Source organism: Diceros bicornis, chromosome 3 (assembly GCF_020826845.1).
Source record: "Diceros bicornis minor isolate mBicDic1 chromosome 3, mDicBic1.mat.cur, whole genome shotgun sequence".
Lineage (NCBI taxonomy): Eukaryota > Metazoa > Chordata > Mammalia > Perissodactyla > Rhinocerotidae > Diceros > Diceros bicornis.
In genome coordinates this window covers 88,206,194-88,221,665 of record NC_080742.1, presented here as the reverse complement: position 1 = coordinate 88,221,665, position 15,472 = coordinate 88,206,194, and the positions used below count along the sequence as shown (strand labels likewise).

Sequence of the window (15,472 nt, the reverse complement as noted above, 5' to 3'; positions counted from 1 at the left end):
AGAATTTCTCCTATGCACAGTACTCTTTTCTCCCCACTTACTCCATCCATCTAAATGCTAATCTTTTAAGGCCCCCTGCTTCCTCATCTGACCTTGTATCAAGAATTTCTCATATACAGCACTTACACAAATAAAAATAATCTTTCTGCTTCTCTCCAGCCCAATAATAAACTTACTGAGGGATGGGAAATGCCATTTTAAAATCTTTGATTCTCCTTTGTAACCTTTCATGAATGTTTATAGTATTGCATCTATTTGGGGTTATGCAATGGTGGGAGAAATGGTGGACCATGGTGTGTGGGAGGGTGATTACCACTGCCTTAAAGAACCATGGCCTTATATATTCTAATTCATTCTGTCTCTTTACTTTCAATATCATTCTGTTTTCAAGAATCTTCTTACTTTTAGAATATGATATCTTATATGGTCATTTGACTTTATAGCCTTAGTCAAATGAAACTTCCAGGAAGATACCATGATGGATAATGGCCCCAGAATTTCTTGACTGCAGGGTGTAAGCCACCTTTTCAAATAAATTTCTCTTCTCTAAGCAGTGTTTAATGGGGAAGGAGGTTGTCAGACATTCATAGAAAAATAAAGTATTTTAACTGATAGCTGTTTCAGAAAGAAGGTGGCAGTATACGTCTTCTAAGCCCTATTGAGGAGGTTTTGATGATAATGGTGAGATCTGGCACTGTGTACCTGAGTCTTGTTTTTTGACAAATTTATCACTTCATCTCCTTTTCAATTTCTCTTTCTTCTTTGAGAGAGAGTGAGAGTGTGTGTGTGTGTGTGTGTGTGTGTGTGTGTGTGTGTGTGTATGAAACTTTATATGCTCATAACTTTTCTGGAAAAAAATAAATTTTTAATGGAAGGGGTACTTATCCTTGAAGTAGTGTAGTATTTTATCTTATGATAAACTTATGATCTACTTATCTTAGATATGTAGTTTGGAAGGCAAATTGTGATTGACCTGAAAATTGAAAATACTATGTATATTAATATTCATGGATATTCTAGACATCATATATATATATATGTCAGTTTCTCAATGTAATGTAGTGTCTTATAACAAAAGATTTATCAATTTAAAGGTAAAAGTATTTATTTACAGTACGTCCAGCATTTATTTGTAACTTGTAACTTAAAATCCTGTTAGCTAGATTATAAGGAGATTATAATCAAAGACTTAAATGTCATATTTTCTTTTGTTATTGTAAGGGAAAAATCCAGATTCAATGTAAGTCTACTTTATTTTATAGGCCTATGAAGAATACACCAGCAAACTAGATGCCCTCCAACAAAGAGAACAACAGTTATTGGAATCCCTGGGGAATGGAACTGATTTTTCTGTTTCTAGCTCTGCATCAACGGACACCGTTACATCTTCTTCCTCTTCTAGCCTTTCAGTGCTACCTTCATCTCTTTCAGTTTTTCAAAATCCTACAGATGTGTCACGGAGCAACCCTAAGTCACCACAAAAACCTATTGTTAGAGTCTTCCTGCCCAACAAACAGAGGACAGTGGTGAGTCAATTTTTAATGTCGTCATTGCTTTTTCTTTGTATTTTTCAGAAAGACCAGTTGTTAAAAATGAAATATATTATCACTTCATACTCAGTGGTTATGCAAGTGGAAGCATCCATTTCAGACAAGAATGGAAAAGCCATAAATATTTGGTGCCAAAGTCCATGTTCCTTAACTGTAACAAATTGTATTGTCGTTAGTGTCAGATTTGACGTTAAAACCTATCTACCAAACTTGAACCACGCTCAAGTCTAAGTACTAGTTCAGAATCAGTCAGAATTTCCAGACTTCAGCTTGTTGGTTTTCTAACATAGATCAGGTAAGATTCATTCTTCACTCTTGAGAAATCCCTATTCGGATTTATTATCAAATGTTGGATTTTCAGTGTGCTTGATATTTTTCCTCTTGTTTACATAACTTTTGATTGTTTATCATTAGTAACACCATTCGAACACGAGTCCTCTGTAAGTAACATTTAAAGCAAGGAAATCGGCAGAAATATTATGGATAGTTTATACGCCTCAAGTAGAAATGTTATGGATAGTTTATACGCCTCAAGTAGAAATGTTATGGATAGTTTATAAGCCTCAAGTGAGTACTATCAGTAGACTTAATAAATAATGTACCTATAATACATCACTACTTTTTGTAATGTATATGGTTTCTTTTGATATTAATAAAAAAACCATTTCATTTCCAAATATAACTGAAGTCAAAGTAGTTTTTAATTTTTTTTCCTCAGACAGTGTTAGTAGTAATGGTGGTTCTTTATGAAAGAATTTTGCTCATCTGTGCTGTAGTGACCTCCAGTGGGGTCAGTTTATAACTCCCTGTAACAAAGGGATGTGAGTGTCAGTGTTTGGGGACACAAGACTAGCCCTTCGGCCAGTGTCACAAAGGTAGTTGGAACTCAGATCTTCACATAAAGCTGAGCCTTTGAAGAGCTTTACCTTTAGCGAAAGGGTGAACTACAGGAAAATCTATTCACCAACATACATAAATAACAATGAAACTTGTCTGTGTTTGCCCAGGCTCCAGATAAAGGTTAAAGTTTCCCCTGTGAACTCTTAACTATAGACCTATTCTCATCACAGTTTAGGATTCATATTTGTACTACCTGCATTGTCCAGGAACCCTCAACCCAAGGAATTAATATAACTACTGGTCCTGGAGTGGTAATAGCACTCAGGCACTGGGCAGAAGCAAATGCAAACCCTCCCTTGGCCCATCTAGGTCTCATGGAATTCACAGAGAGAATGCCCCATTGACAAGCTCAGAATCTCAAGTTATAAGATATACAAGGAAACAGTCTACCGTCAGTGAGTTAGAAGACTTAAAAAGAGCAGTATTAGACTCCTAAAAGGGAACGAAGTAGAACTTTCAGGTGGTCTTAAAATTTTAAATTTAGTAGATAACAGTTATCATCTATGAAGTATTCTTGCTAAAATGATTGCATTGAATGTCACGCTTCTGGACTTTCCATTTTACAAGAAACACAGAGGATAGAGGAAAAAGTTAAACACCATGAGGAAACAATTAGACAAATTCAGAATGTGGACATCCTATAAGACAAATTGCCTGGAGTCAAAATCATGGAGGATAAAAAGGTTGAGGATTATTCTACACTAAACAAGGCTAAAGAGATATAACAACCAAATGCAGTATGTGATCCTGGTTTGGGACTAGGATGGCAAGACCTATAAAAGACATTCTTGAGACTTGGGCAATTTTGAATGTTGATTAAATATTAGATGTTTTTATGGAATAATTATTAATTAAGTATGATAATAGTAATTATGTAGAAGAATGTTTTTATTCTTAGGAAATGCATGCTTAAGTATTTAGGGGTGAATTGTCATGATGCCTGCAACTTTTGCCCCTCTTTTTTGAAGTATAACATGCACAATAGTAAAGTGTACAAATCTCAAGTGTACAGCTCAGTGACTTTCTATAAATGTAACTGCCATGCAGATCAAGATATAAAACATTTCTAGTACTTGAAAGGATTCTCCTGTGCCCTCCAATTCAGTACCCACCCTCAAAAGTAACCACTATCCTGACTTTTATCTCAATCAATCAAATTGGAACTTATTTTCAAATGGTATGATGGAAAACAAAATGTAGAGAGAAAAAACAAATATGAAAAAATAATAATTTTAGAACCTTAGTAGAGAGAATTTGGATGTTAATCGTACCATTCCTTCAAATTTTCTGTATGTTTGAAATTTTTCATGATAGATTTGGACGAATTCAAACAACGTAGAATAAAGGTAAAATAGAAAGTTCAAAAGAAGCAATTGTCACTAGGGAAAAAAACTATTGAACATATTGATGCTGATTTGAGGAAGTAGCAAGGTAACACTCTAAATAAAATCTCAATGTCAGGCTAGTTACAGCATATTGCAGAGCTGTGTTAAAATGCTATATAAAATTAAAATGTTTTATTTACTTTGAAAAACCCAATGGATGATAGAAAAAGTAGATTAAACCCAACTGAATGAAAGGAGAATTAGTGAACTCTGGAAAGCAAGGAAAGAGAGGTATAGAAAATATAAGAGATTAAGAGGTATGAAGAATGGAATGAACACTTTTATTATATGCCTCAAAAAGGAGTTCCAGAAAGTAAGACTAGAAATAAAGGAGTAGAGCAAAATTCAAAGAAATGATGGCTAACACTTATAAAAGATATATGAATCTAAAGATTTGGAAACACAAGCACTGAGTTAGATAAGTAAATTTGAATCCGTACTTACTAGACATAACAAATGAAAGAATATTATTTTAAAAGCACTTAGGAAAAAAATAATTTATAAAAGAATTAGAATTAGATTATCCAAAAAAGTTCTTCATAGCAGCTATAGAAGCCAGAAGACAACGGAATATATACACAAAGTGCTGAGAGATGCCTGTACGCCACTCAGCTAAACTGAGTTTAGCTAGCTAGGTACACGATGAGTGAAGGCACAGAAAAGGCCTTTGCAGATGAGAAGTTTACTTTTTCCAGATTCTGCTTAAAGAAACTATCCAAAAGTCACTTTAAGAAAAAATTGAACACAGAGAAAGGAGTGAAAAGTAAGAATTAAATCTAAAACTATAAAATTTGTAGAAGAAAACATAGGAGAAAATCTTTGTGACTTGGAATTTGGCAATGATTTCTTAAATATGACACTAAAGCACAATCCATAATGAACATATTGATAAATTGGACTTCATCAAAATGAAAAACTTCTGCTCTTCAAAAGACAGTGTTAAGAGAATAAAAAGACAAACCACAGACTGAAAGATAAACTTTTCAAAACATATTCAGGTCAAGAACATGTATTCAGAATATATAAAGAGCTCTTAGAACTCCAAAACAAGAAAACAAACAACTCAGTTAAAAAATAGGCAAAAGATTTGAACAGATGCTTCACCAAAGATACATGGATGGCAAATAAACACATGAGAAGATGCTCAACATCATAAGTCATTAGAGAAATGCAAATTAAAGGCACAAGATACCACTACACATCTACTAGAATGGCTAAAATGAAAGAATGACTATACTAACTATTGACAAGGATGTGGATTAACTGGAATTTTCATACACTGCTGGTGGAATGTATAATGGTACAACCACTTTGGAAAACAATTTGGCAGTTTTGAATTTCCCTTCCAAAATCCCAGCAGTGTTTTTTGCAGAAATAGAAAAATCCATTCTGAAATTAATGTCGAATCTCAAGGAATCCTGAATAGCTAAACATTCTTGAAAAAGAACAAAGTGGGAGGTCTCACACTTCCTGATTTCAAAGCTACAGTAATCAAATCATTGTGGTACTGGCATAGACATAAAGACCGTTGAAATGGAGTGGAGACTCCAGAAATAAATTCTCACATATATGGTCAAAGGATCTTTGATAAGGTGCCAACACCACTCAGTGGGGGAAAGGACAGTCTCTTCCACATATGATGCTGGGAAAACTGGATATGCGCATGCAAAAGAATGAAGTTGGACCCTTACCTTACACCATATACGGAATTTTCTCAAATGGATACAAGACGTAAATATAAAGCTAAAACTGTAAAACTCTTAGAAGAAAACTTAGGGGGAAAACTTCATGACATTGCATCTGGTAATGGTTTCTTGGATATGACACCAAAGCACAGGCAACAAGAGGAGAAATAGATAAGTTAAACTTCATCAGAATAAAAAACTTGTGTGCATCAAAGGACACAATTAACAGTGAAAAGGCAACCTATGGAATGAGAGAAAATATTTGCAAATCATGTATCTGATAAGGGGTTAACATCCAGAATACATTTTTTTGTGTGTGTGTGTAAGGAGGACCAGCCCTGAGCTAACATCCAATGCCAATCCTCCTTTTTTTTTTGCTGAGAAAGACTGGCCCTGGGCTAACATCAGTGCCCATCTTCCTCTACTTTATATGGGATGCTGCCACAGCATGGCTTAACAAGCAGTGCGTTAGTGCGCGCTGGGGATCCGAACCGGTGAACCCTGGGCTGCCGCAGCGGAGCGTGCGCACTTAACCACTTGCGCCACCGGGTTGGCCCCCAGAATACATTTTAAGAAACTCCTACAACTCTACAACAAAAAACCCAAACAACCCCATTAAAAAATGAGTAAAGGAGGGACCGGCCCAGTGGCATGCTGTTAAGTTCGTGCACTCCGCTTCAGCGGCCCAGGGTTCACAGTTTCGGATCACGGGCATGGACCTACGCACCACTGATCAAGCCATGCTGTGGCAGCGTCCCATATAAAGAAAAGGAAGATGGGCACGGATGTTAGGCTGGGACCAATCTTCCTCAGCAAAAAAGAGGAGGATTGGCAACAGATGTTAGCTCAGGGATACTCTTCCTCAAAAAAAAAAACAAGGATAAAGGACTTGACTAGGCATTTCTCCAAAGAAGATATACACATATACAAATGGTTAAAAAACACATGAAAAGATGCTTGACTTCACTAATCGTTAGGAACATGCAAATCAAAGCCACAGTGAGATACCATCTCATACCCATTAGAATGGCCACTGTCAAAAAAAAAGAAAAAAGAATGTGTTGGCAAAGATATGGAGAAATTGGAATCGTGGTTGCATTGCTGGTGAGAATGTAAAATGGTGCAACCATTGTGGAGAACAGTATGGTGGTTCCTCAAAAATTTTAAATTGAATTACCATATGATCCAGCAGTTCTGCTTCTGGATATATACACAAATGAATTGAAAGTAGGGTTTCGAAGAGATTATTTGTACACCCACATTCGTAGCAGCATTATTCACAATGACTAAAATGTGTAATCAACCCAAGTGTCCATCAGCTGATGAATGGATAAACAAAATGTGGTGTGTATATATATATGAATACATATACACATATGGTGTATATATATATATACACACACACACACACACAGTGGAACATTATTCAGGCTTGAAAATAAGGAAATTGACAAATTCTACAGCATTGCTAAACTTTGAGGATATAATGCTAAGTGAAATAAGCCAATCACTAAAAAACAAACTGTATAATCCCATTTATATGAGGTACCTAGACAAGTCAAATTCATAGAGACAAAAAACAAAAGGGTGGTTGCCAGGGACTGAAGAAAAGGGAGATGGGGAGTTGTTGTTTAATGGGTATAGAGTTTCAGTTTTGCAAGATGAAAAGAATTCTAGAGATTGGTTGCACAACAGTGTGAATGTACTTAACACAATTAACTATACACTTAAAAATGGTTAAGATGGTAAATTTTATGTTTTATATATATTTTACCACAATAAGGAAAAAAAACCAGTTTGGCAATTTTGTAAAAAGTTAAATACACACCTAGCATATCATTCAGCCATTCTACTCCTAGGTATTTACCCAAGAGAAAAGAAGGCATATGTCCATTCAAAAGTGTCCTTAGTTGCTTTATTTATAATAGCACCAAACTAGATATAACTCTAATGTCCATCAACAGGTGAATGGTTAAGCAAGTTGTGATATATCCATAAAATAGAATCCTACTCCATAGGAAGAAATGCACTACTGATACACACAGCTATAGTTTACCAGTATACTATAGTATACCAAAAGTAGGCTTGCCTGGATCAAAGAGAGATTTACATTTGTAATTTTTTTTTTTTTTTGGTGAGGAAGATCATCCCTGAGCTAACATCTGTGCTAATCCTCCTCTTTTTGCTGAGGAAGACCGGCTCTGAGCTAACATCTATTGCCCATCCTCCTCCTTCTTTTCCCCAAAGCCCCAGTGGATAGTTGTATGTTATAGTTGCACATCCTTCTAGTTGCTGTGTGTGGGATGCGGCCTCAGCATGGCCGGAGAAGCAGTGCGTCGGTGCGTGCCCGGGATCCAAACCCGGGCCGCCAGCAGCGAAGCACGCACACTTAACCGCTAAGCCATGGGGCCGGCCCTACATTTGTAATTTTGATAGATACTTTCAAATTTTGCTTCATAGGGGTTGCTTAATTTTGCACTGCTACTAGCAATGTATTGAGATGCCTGTTTACCGTAGACTCATCAACAGAATATGATGTCAAACTTCTGGATTTTTGCCGGTTTGATAAAAGAAAAATACCTTGGCAGGTTTAAGTTTGCTTTTCTCTCAGTGTGGTTGAACACCTTTTCATATGTTTGAAGGCCATTTCTGTTTCTATGAACTATCTTTTATGTCCTATACCCATTTTTCTGTTGGGTTGTTGGTCTTGATCTCAATTTTTCAGGAGCTCTCTATATATCAGGAAGTGATATTATATGCCTGTTATAAGAGATGCAGATATTTTTTCCCGGTTTACATTTGTCTTTTGACTTTGCTTGTAAGTCACAAATATATTTTTCGTAGTTCATATTTGTCTTTTGACTTTGCTTGTAGTGTGTTTGTTAGTTTTGCCATCTAAAAGGGTTTTAGTTTTATGTAGTTTAATTTAATATTTTTTATTTTATGGCTTCCAGATTTTGCATCATAGTTGTAAAGGCCTTCTTCACTTGAGGTTATAAAGGAGTATACCGTGTTTGTTTCCAGTTCTTTTATCGTTTGTCCCTTCCTTCCTTCCTTCAACGTTTAAATCTTTGATCCATTTGGAGTTTACCCTAGTATACAATATGAAGTATAAACGAACCTTTTTTTTGTAGATTGGTTCCACTTGTCCCAACATCAATTATTAAAATGTTCATCTTTACCTTATTTCAGATGCTACGTTTATGTTATTCTAATTTCTTTTATCTGTTTTGATCTTTCTGTTCTGTTCCATTGGTGTCTTGGTCTGTTGAACAGGCACTGTCATGAAGGAGCAAATAATACAAAAAATCAACCTATAGGAGTGGAATGAAGAAGGACTGATCAATAGGCTTTTCCTTGGTGATAGAGCGGAAAACCAAATTTTTTCCTGCTGATGAAATATACATATACCTTGGAATCAGCCTGTGCAGAGAAACATAAGGGAGCGTAGCTATATATTTGAAGATGGCATTACAGGAGCGCATGAGGGAAATTACCAAAAGAACTAGGGTAGATAGCCCCAGTTCATTGATGACTTTATATGCCGTATTATGGAATTTGAATTTTGCCCTATAAATAGTGGGAAAATTTTAAGCAGACTAGTAAAATGTAAGATTATATTTTAGAATGGGGTTCTAAATCTGAGTTCAGCGAGCTCCTCAGTAGTCCATACATGGGTTTCAGGTTCCATGAACCCCCTGAAATTTTATGTTTCAGAGAAAGCATCTAAGGCTTTCATTAGATTCTCAGAAGTCTTTGACACACAAAAAAGTTAAGAATACCTTCTTTAGAAAGATATCTATGGTAACGTTGGGATAGGATAGTTTGGGTGGGGTTTAAAACTAAAGATAGGTTTGCCAACCAAGAAGTTTGCATTAGATTAGGTGGAATATGAGGAGCAGAGGGGAAAAATGAGCTTTCTCTTCATTCTTTCTGGAACGTGTAGCCAATTCTCACTATTTGCGGTAGTTATGTTCTATAAATTCGCTGCAAACACTAAACCATTGCTCCTAGGGGAAATACAGGTTACTGTTATATAAAGGAGCCAAAGATGGCCTCTGTATATTGGCCCCTGCGTTGTTTATTTCTTCACAGCCGGCTGGGGCCCGTTAGCTTAAAGCCCACTGCATAGAGCACTTGTGTACAAAATGAGAGCTAGAACGAGAAGGCGGAGTGTCACTTTGTGCAACCTCAGCTGTGGGGGGAGCGCGTTGGGCAACTCCAATTTTTTGCTGCCCTGCGCATGTCTGCAAAAGTGCTGCAAGTATTGATTTGGGGGTCACAAATAAGTTTTAGTGAGTAGACAAATTCGCAAATGGGGAGTACATGAATAAAGAGGATCAAGTGTACCAATCCAGTCTCTTGAATACTTCCAATGATGAGCCTACTCCTTCATGATAAACATTTCCCTTGCTGGGTAGTTTTAATGGTTATAATTGAGCTAAAATCTGCCTCCTGTTTTTTCTAATCGTAGGTCCTAATTTGGCTTTCTGGATTGTTCCCCCTTCAATATATTATTTTAAATTCAGTTGTCTTATATTCACCTTAACTCTGTTTTTTTCCCTCTAGTATAAAGATTTCCATTTCTTTGGAAACTTTTGGTTTGCTAAGTACTTTCCTGATTTAAAAGAATGGAACCTTTAATTTTATTGTTATTAACTAACACATCCCCTCTGTTTCCACTCCCGTCCCCCCATAAAAAATAACCAACCCAAACTCCCACTGCCTCACTTTAGTGCACACTGTATTTGTCAGTTCTCTTTCAGTTATAAATTATTCAGATTCACCTGGGGGGTTGGTCATGTGCAGAAAAGGCCAGAGTAGGGATAACTTCAAATATATGGAAAGATTCTTTTTATCTCTTTCCAGTGCCCCTTCCCTCCCCATTCCCAGTGTCATGTCAACTTCATTCTGTAACCAGATTTTCTCAATATAGAGGAAAAGATGGCTACTGGGGGCTCTAGATTTCTGTCTTCTTAGCACCATGTAACTACATTAGAAACAGGGACTTCTCACAGCCAGTGGCCATCTGTCAGTTTAGGGAAGAACTCCTGTATTGTTTGGGTCATGTATCTAGTCCTGGATCAGTTGCTGTTGCCAAGGATATGAGAAACTGATTAGCCAGCTGTGCCATGTGTAGCCAGAAAAGTAGCAACCCTTGACTGATAGCCTCTCTAGTACCATGTGGGTTTTTAGGGATGGGCAGGTTCCCAGAAGAAATAGAGATGCTAGGCAACTAAACAACAAATATTAATTATACACATTAAGACAAGTATTTTCTTCCTGTTATGTTTAGGATCAGTAAGATATCTTTTAAGGACCGTCAGTGTGATTGAAGGATTACAGTTTTCAGCTTTGAACAATATTGGATCAAAATTGATTTTGCTTTAAATGTTGACATCTATTATTTCTCAGTGGTGGGTACATAGGGATCTGTTGCATTTTCTGTTCTCTTTTCTGTGTTTAAAATATTTCATAATTTTAATAAAAATCAGTTTTGCTTTGATTGAAGTTGGTGAATAATAACAGATACTTGAGTCATAATTTACCTTTAATATTAAGTTAGCTGTAGAAATGATGTTGTCTCTGACATAGTAATCCATATGATATTTTAAAGGTATTATATTATAAGGGTAAATTATTGTTTTTAAAAACTGATGTGAAAAAATATATAGTTTATTCCCTTTACCTCATATCATATATTTATGATACTATAGGTACCTGCAAGGTGTGGCGTTACAGTCCGGGACAGTCTAAAGAAAGCATTGATGATGAGAGGTCTAATCCCAGAGTGCTGTGCTGTTTACAGAATTCAGGATGGGTATGGTTTGTATGTGATGTGAAATTTTGTTTAAAAAAAAGGAAGAAAAACCTCAGATATTAAATTGGGGGTTTTTTGGTAGGATCTTTACCCAAACCTAGGGAATTGAAAATCAAACTTCAGAAAAAAATATTAAGTTCACCTAAAGAAATCTTGTAGGCCCTTTGAGGAGTTAACATTAGATAATTTTGTGTGACGATAGTGTTTGTTACTCTAATCAAATGACTTTACTTGGAATTTGAGAGTCTTACAATTTTTGAACCATTTAGAATGTGACTTAGTTGAATAATGGACTTCCCCACTCCCTGTTTTTTAATATAAACTCATAGTTTTGCAAAAGACTTATCAAAATTAACATTTTACATTGAATTATTTTTCTTTCAGAACGCATCTAAAATTGTGCCAAGACCCCCCCCCCCCAAATTTTGAATCTCGTTTTTAAAAATTGTTCTTTTTGGGGCATGTTGTCCCTTGAGTACTCTTTTTCTTTGAAAGGATAGATAAATATCCGTACCTGTGATTTTTTTTTTTTTTTTTTTTTGGACGCCAGGAACAATCCATTTTCTGCTGTTGTAGGTCTTTTCTGGAGCTGACTTGAAGAAAAGAGTACATCTCTTTACCCTGCTGTTTGTCCAAGAGTGATACATTTATTTGGGGTAAACTTAAAAATTAATTTATTGCCATTTAAATTTCTAACGATGGAAGACCAGGGAGCCAAACCTCCCTCACCATTACTAGCCCCTCAATAACCAATTTTCGTATCTTCAGCATAAGGTATATGAAGGTTTTTAGGTATGATAACCAAGAAAGGTTTGTGTCTACACTTTGCAGAGAGAAGAAACCAATTGGCTGGGACACTGATATTTCCTGGCTTACTGGAGAGGAATTGCATGTAGAAGTGCTGGAGAATGTTCCACTAACAACACACAACTTTGTATGTACCTTTACATTTTTTTTGAAATGTCAGAAATGTTCAGGTTCTTGTAAGTTAATTTCTGTTTAGAGAATATGAAATATGGATGGGTAATTTGAGAATTGATATTTTACCTAAGTTGAAAATCAGTTCTGTTCTTTAAAAAACGTGTATTTAAAGAGTTTTATTTTAGTCATTATACTTTATTTTTAATTTAAAAAAGCAATACGTGTCCAATATTAAAAGAAAATAAAAAGAAAATTTTAATGGTACAAAAGTATATCAAGTAAAAAAGTGAAAATGCCATGCTAGATGTAAACGTTTGTTAATAGATTGTTGTATAGTATTCCAAACTCTTTCTATTCTTTCTATATATACAAACGTGTGCTTATACCTGTAAGCCCAAAGTTTTCTGCTTTATCTTTTTTTCTCCCTTCCCATCCCTTCCCTTCATTATTTTCCATTTCTTTCCTTTTCTTAAACTAAAATTGGAGTCATGTTTTGTGTAATATTCACCTTTTTAAAAAAAAGTAAACAGTGCATCGTGGATGTCTTTCTATGTCGGTACACCTAGCTTTATTTTTGTAATGATTGCATAGTAGTCTATAAGAATATAAATTAGATATATTTAACCATCCCTCTATTAATAGACATTTAAGGTGTTTTTTTTTAATTAATTGTATACAGGGCTAAACAGAATCTTTATGCATACACCTTGACACACTTGTATAAATGTTTCTGAAGGATAGGTTAATGGAAGTGGGATAGCTCTCCTCAAGGACTTATCCCTTTATCTGGTTTTTGCATTTGCTAGAACCTGGCCTAAGCTAAGTGTCACCAACATGAGGCCTGGAACATGGGACCTCTCCACCTTAGAGATGATGATAGAGTCCCAGAGCTTGAGAACCTGTCCTCTAAAAGGGTAGGCAGAAGCCAGGATTAGAGTGATCTATAAAGCAGGAATGCATTGCTTACATATATATATATATATGGAATTTTGACCACAGTTTATTTTTTCTAGATGAATAGTTATTAGATGGATAGTTATTGCTACCCTTTTGGCATCAAGTGTTCTCCCACGTGCCTTGGTGATTAGTACAGCTGGGCTTTTAAAACAGATGATTGATGAGATGGTTTTCTTGGGGATTTGTACTTTGGGGGCTCCATTACTGGTGAATAATGGTATCAGGTTTGTGCTTCAATAAATAAGGCATCTGTTAGATGAGTGTTAAGATACACCTAATGTCAGTCAAATTTACTGTGTAGCAAATAGGTTTATAATGATGAGCTAGGAAGTTCATTACTATTGATTTTTTTTTAACTTGTAGAATTTTGAGTGGATAAATCTTAATATTTTTATTTAAGTTTTTAGGAATCCAAAAACAGTTGAGCTTACATTTCATAGTGATTACTACTCTTTTTCTTAATTATTCTTCTTAGCTAGAAATTGGATATGAGGAGGTGAAAGAAGACCTAAGTTGCTAACCACAAAATAGTATTAAAATAGTGCCTCAGGAAGGTCCTCGCCACAAAAGGATAATGAAAGCCAACTGCAGGTTAGTTCCAGAGTATGGAAATCCTCACAAGACAGTTGGAGACCTACTAGTAAATATTTATTGAGACCTTTCCATTTGCCAACACTGTGTCTGATCTGGGGATATAACAATGAATAAGAAAAACAATATTCCTGCCTTAGAGTAGCGAGACAGATGGTTTAATAAGAAAATTTCATAAACACTCTTAATTGCTGTGTATGTATAAAGTGCTAAAGATGCACAGAGTAGAGACTCCTAACCTAGCCTTTGAGGAGTCAGTAAGGTTTCCCAAAGGAAGAAATATCTAAGCTTAGGCCTGATGGACGAGGGAATAGCAGATGAAGAGTGAAGGGAAGAGTACTTTAGACAGAGGAAACAGCTTAAAAGCATGTTACCTTGTCAGTTGTGAAAGAAGTTCAGAGTGGATGGGACAAAGTGGGAGAGGAGATGTGTTACAGTGTAGCAAGAGGTATGGGTAGAGTAAGCAGAGTCCCACTCGTGAAGAGTCCCTGTAAGCCATGTTAAAGATCTGGACTTTTCTCTAAAATAATTGAAAGTTAATGATTGTACGGAGGGGAGAAGTGTGATTAGATTTGTGTTTTAGAACAATTCTCTGAGTGCCATATAGAGGTGAGAGTAAAAGCCCGTATTCTGCTTAGAAAGGAAAGAATTCCTGTCTTTGCTTCTCTGTGCTGGGTTTTGCTGACTACTCAAGGAATGCTGCTTATGCCTCCTGTTTTCATAGAATCCATTATAAAAGCAGTTCCTTCAGTATTTGCCTATATCCCAGGAGTCCTTGGGAGCTGGTGGGGTGGAGGGGCAGGGAAGGTAGAGAAACAAGATTTGAAACAGATGCCATGTGTCCAGGCCTTCTCATTTTCTATAGGCACTCAGGTTAACGTCTTCCTTCAGATAGCCCCACACTTTACAAATTAATGCATGCAAATTGTCTGGTCTGTGCCTTCCACTAGTTTACCATCCATATCCAGATATGCTCAAATTCCAGAATAAGCATAATCAAATTCCAGAATAAGCATAAGTTGTGACCGAAAAGATATACTTTCCTGTGTCCACCTTTATTGATAGAGGCATGCTCACAGATACAAGTATATGTCACTTACAGTTTACACTGAAATGCATACCCACATTTTCTCCCCCTCAGATGTTTTCTTCTCCTCTCTGCTTCCCTCCTTCCTGCCCTCCTTCCTTGCCTCTCTTTTTTTCTCCTTTACATACACAAACAACTAATTACACATACTTTTCAAGTATAAGTCAGTGACGGAAGAAAGACTGCAATTGAGTAGATTAATGAAGGAAGAGAAGTTAGGGCTTCATGAAATTCAATAAATTATCAGACGAGTGAGGGTATGAGTGGTTAGCAAAGAGGATCAGATGACTATAAAATGCTGATTCCTGTGAAAATGTGTTGTATTTTTCTGTGCTCTATTTCCTGAGATTCTGCTAACAATATAAAAGGTGCTTGCTTTGGTAAATAGTGGCCTCATAAATACTAAAGAAGATTTTCTAATTTCTTGTATATCCAGAGACAAATGGAAAAGAAAGCTAAAAACAAGCAGTTGCCTTTTTACATCCCCTAGAAAGTGATACATAACAAAAAAAGGTGAAGAAAACTAGAGCCACTCTTAAAACTACCTAAATGTTCTCAAAAAGCCAGAATGGATA

At 36.0% G+C, this 15,472-nt stretch overlaps 1 protein-coding gene across 6 annotated transcripts in view; it reads left to right on the top strand.

Annotated features, from left to right (window-relative positions):
* Nucleotides 1-15,472, top strand: part of BRAF (B-Raf proto-oncogene, serine/threonine kinase) — a 141,826-nt gene that overhangs the window by 67,133 nt on the left and 59,221 nt on the right. For all 6 annotated transcript variants that reach the window (XR_009216842.1, XM_058531517.1, XM_058531503.1 and 3 more), the window contains 3 exons: nt 1,263-1,526; nt 11,238-11,341; nt 12,173-12,275. Coding sequence is in view for 5 of the 6 variants with exons in the window: in XM_058531517.1 (XP_058387500.1) it covers nt 1,263-1,526; nt 11,238-11,341; nt 12,173-12,275 (471 nt within the window). In the remaining variant the exon portion in view is untranslated. The remainder of the gene's footprint in view (nt 1-1,262; nt 1,527-11,237; nt 11,342-12,172; nt 12,276-15,472) is intronic.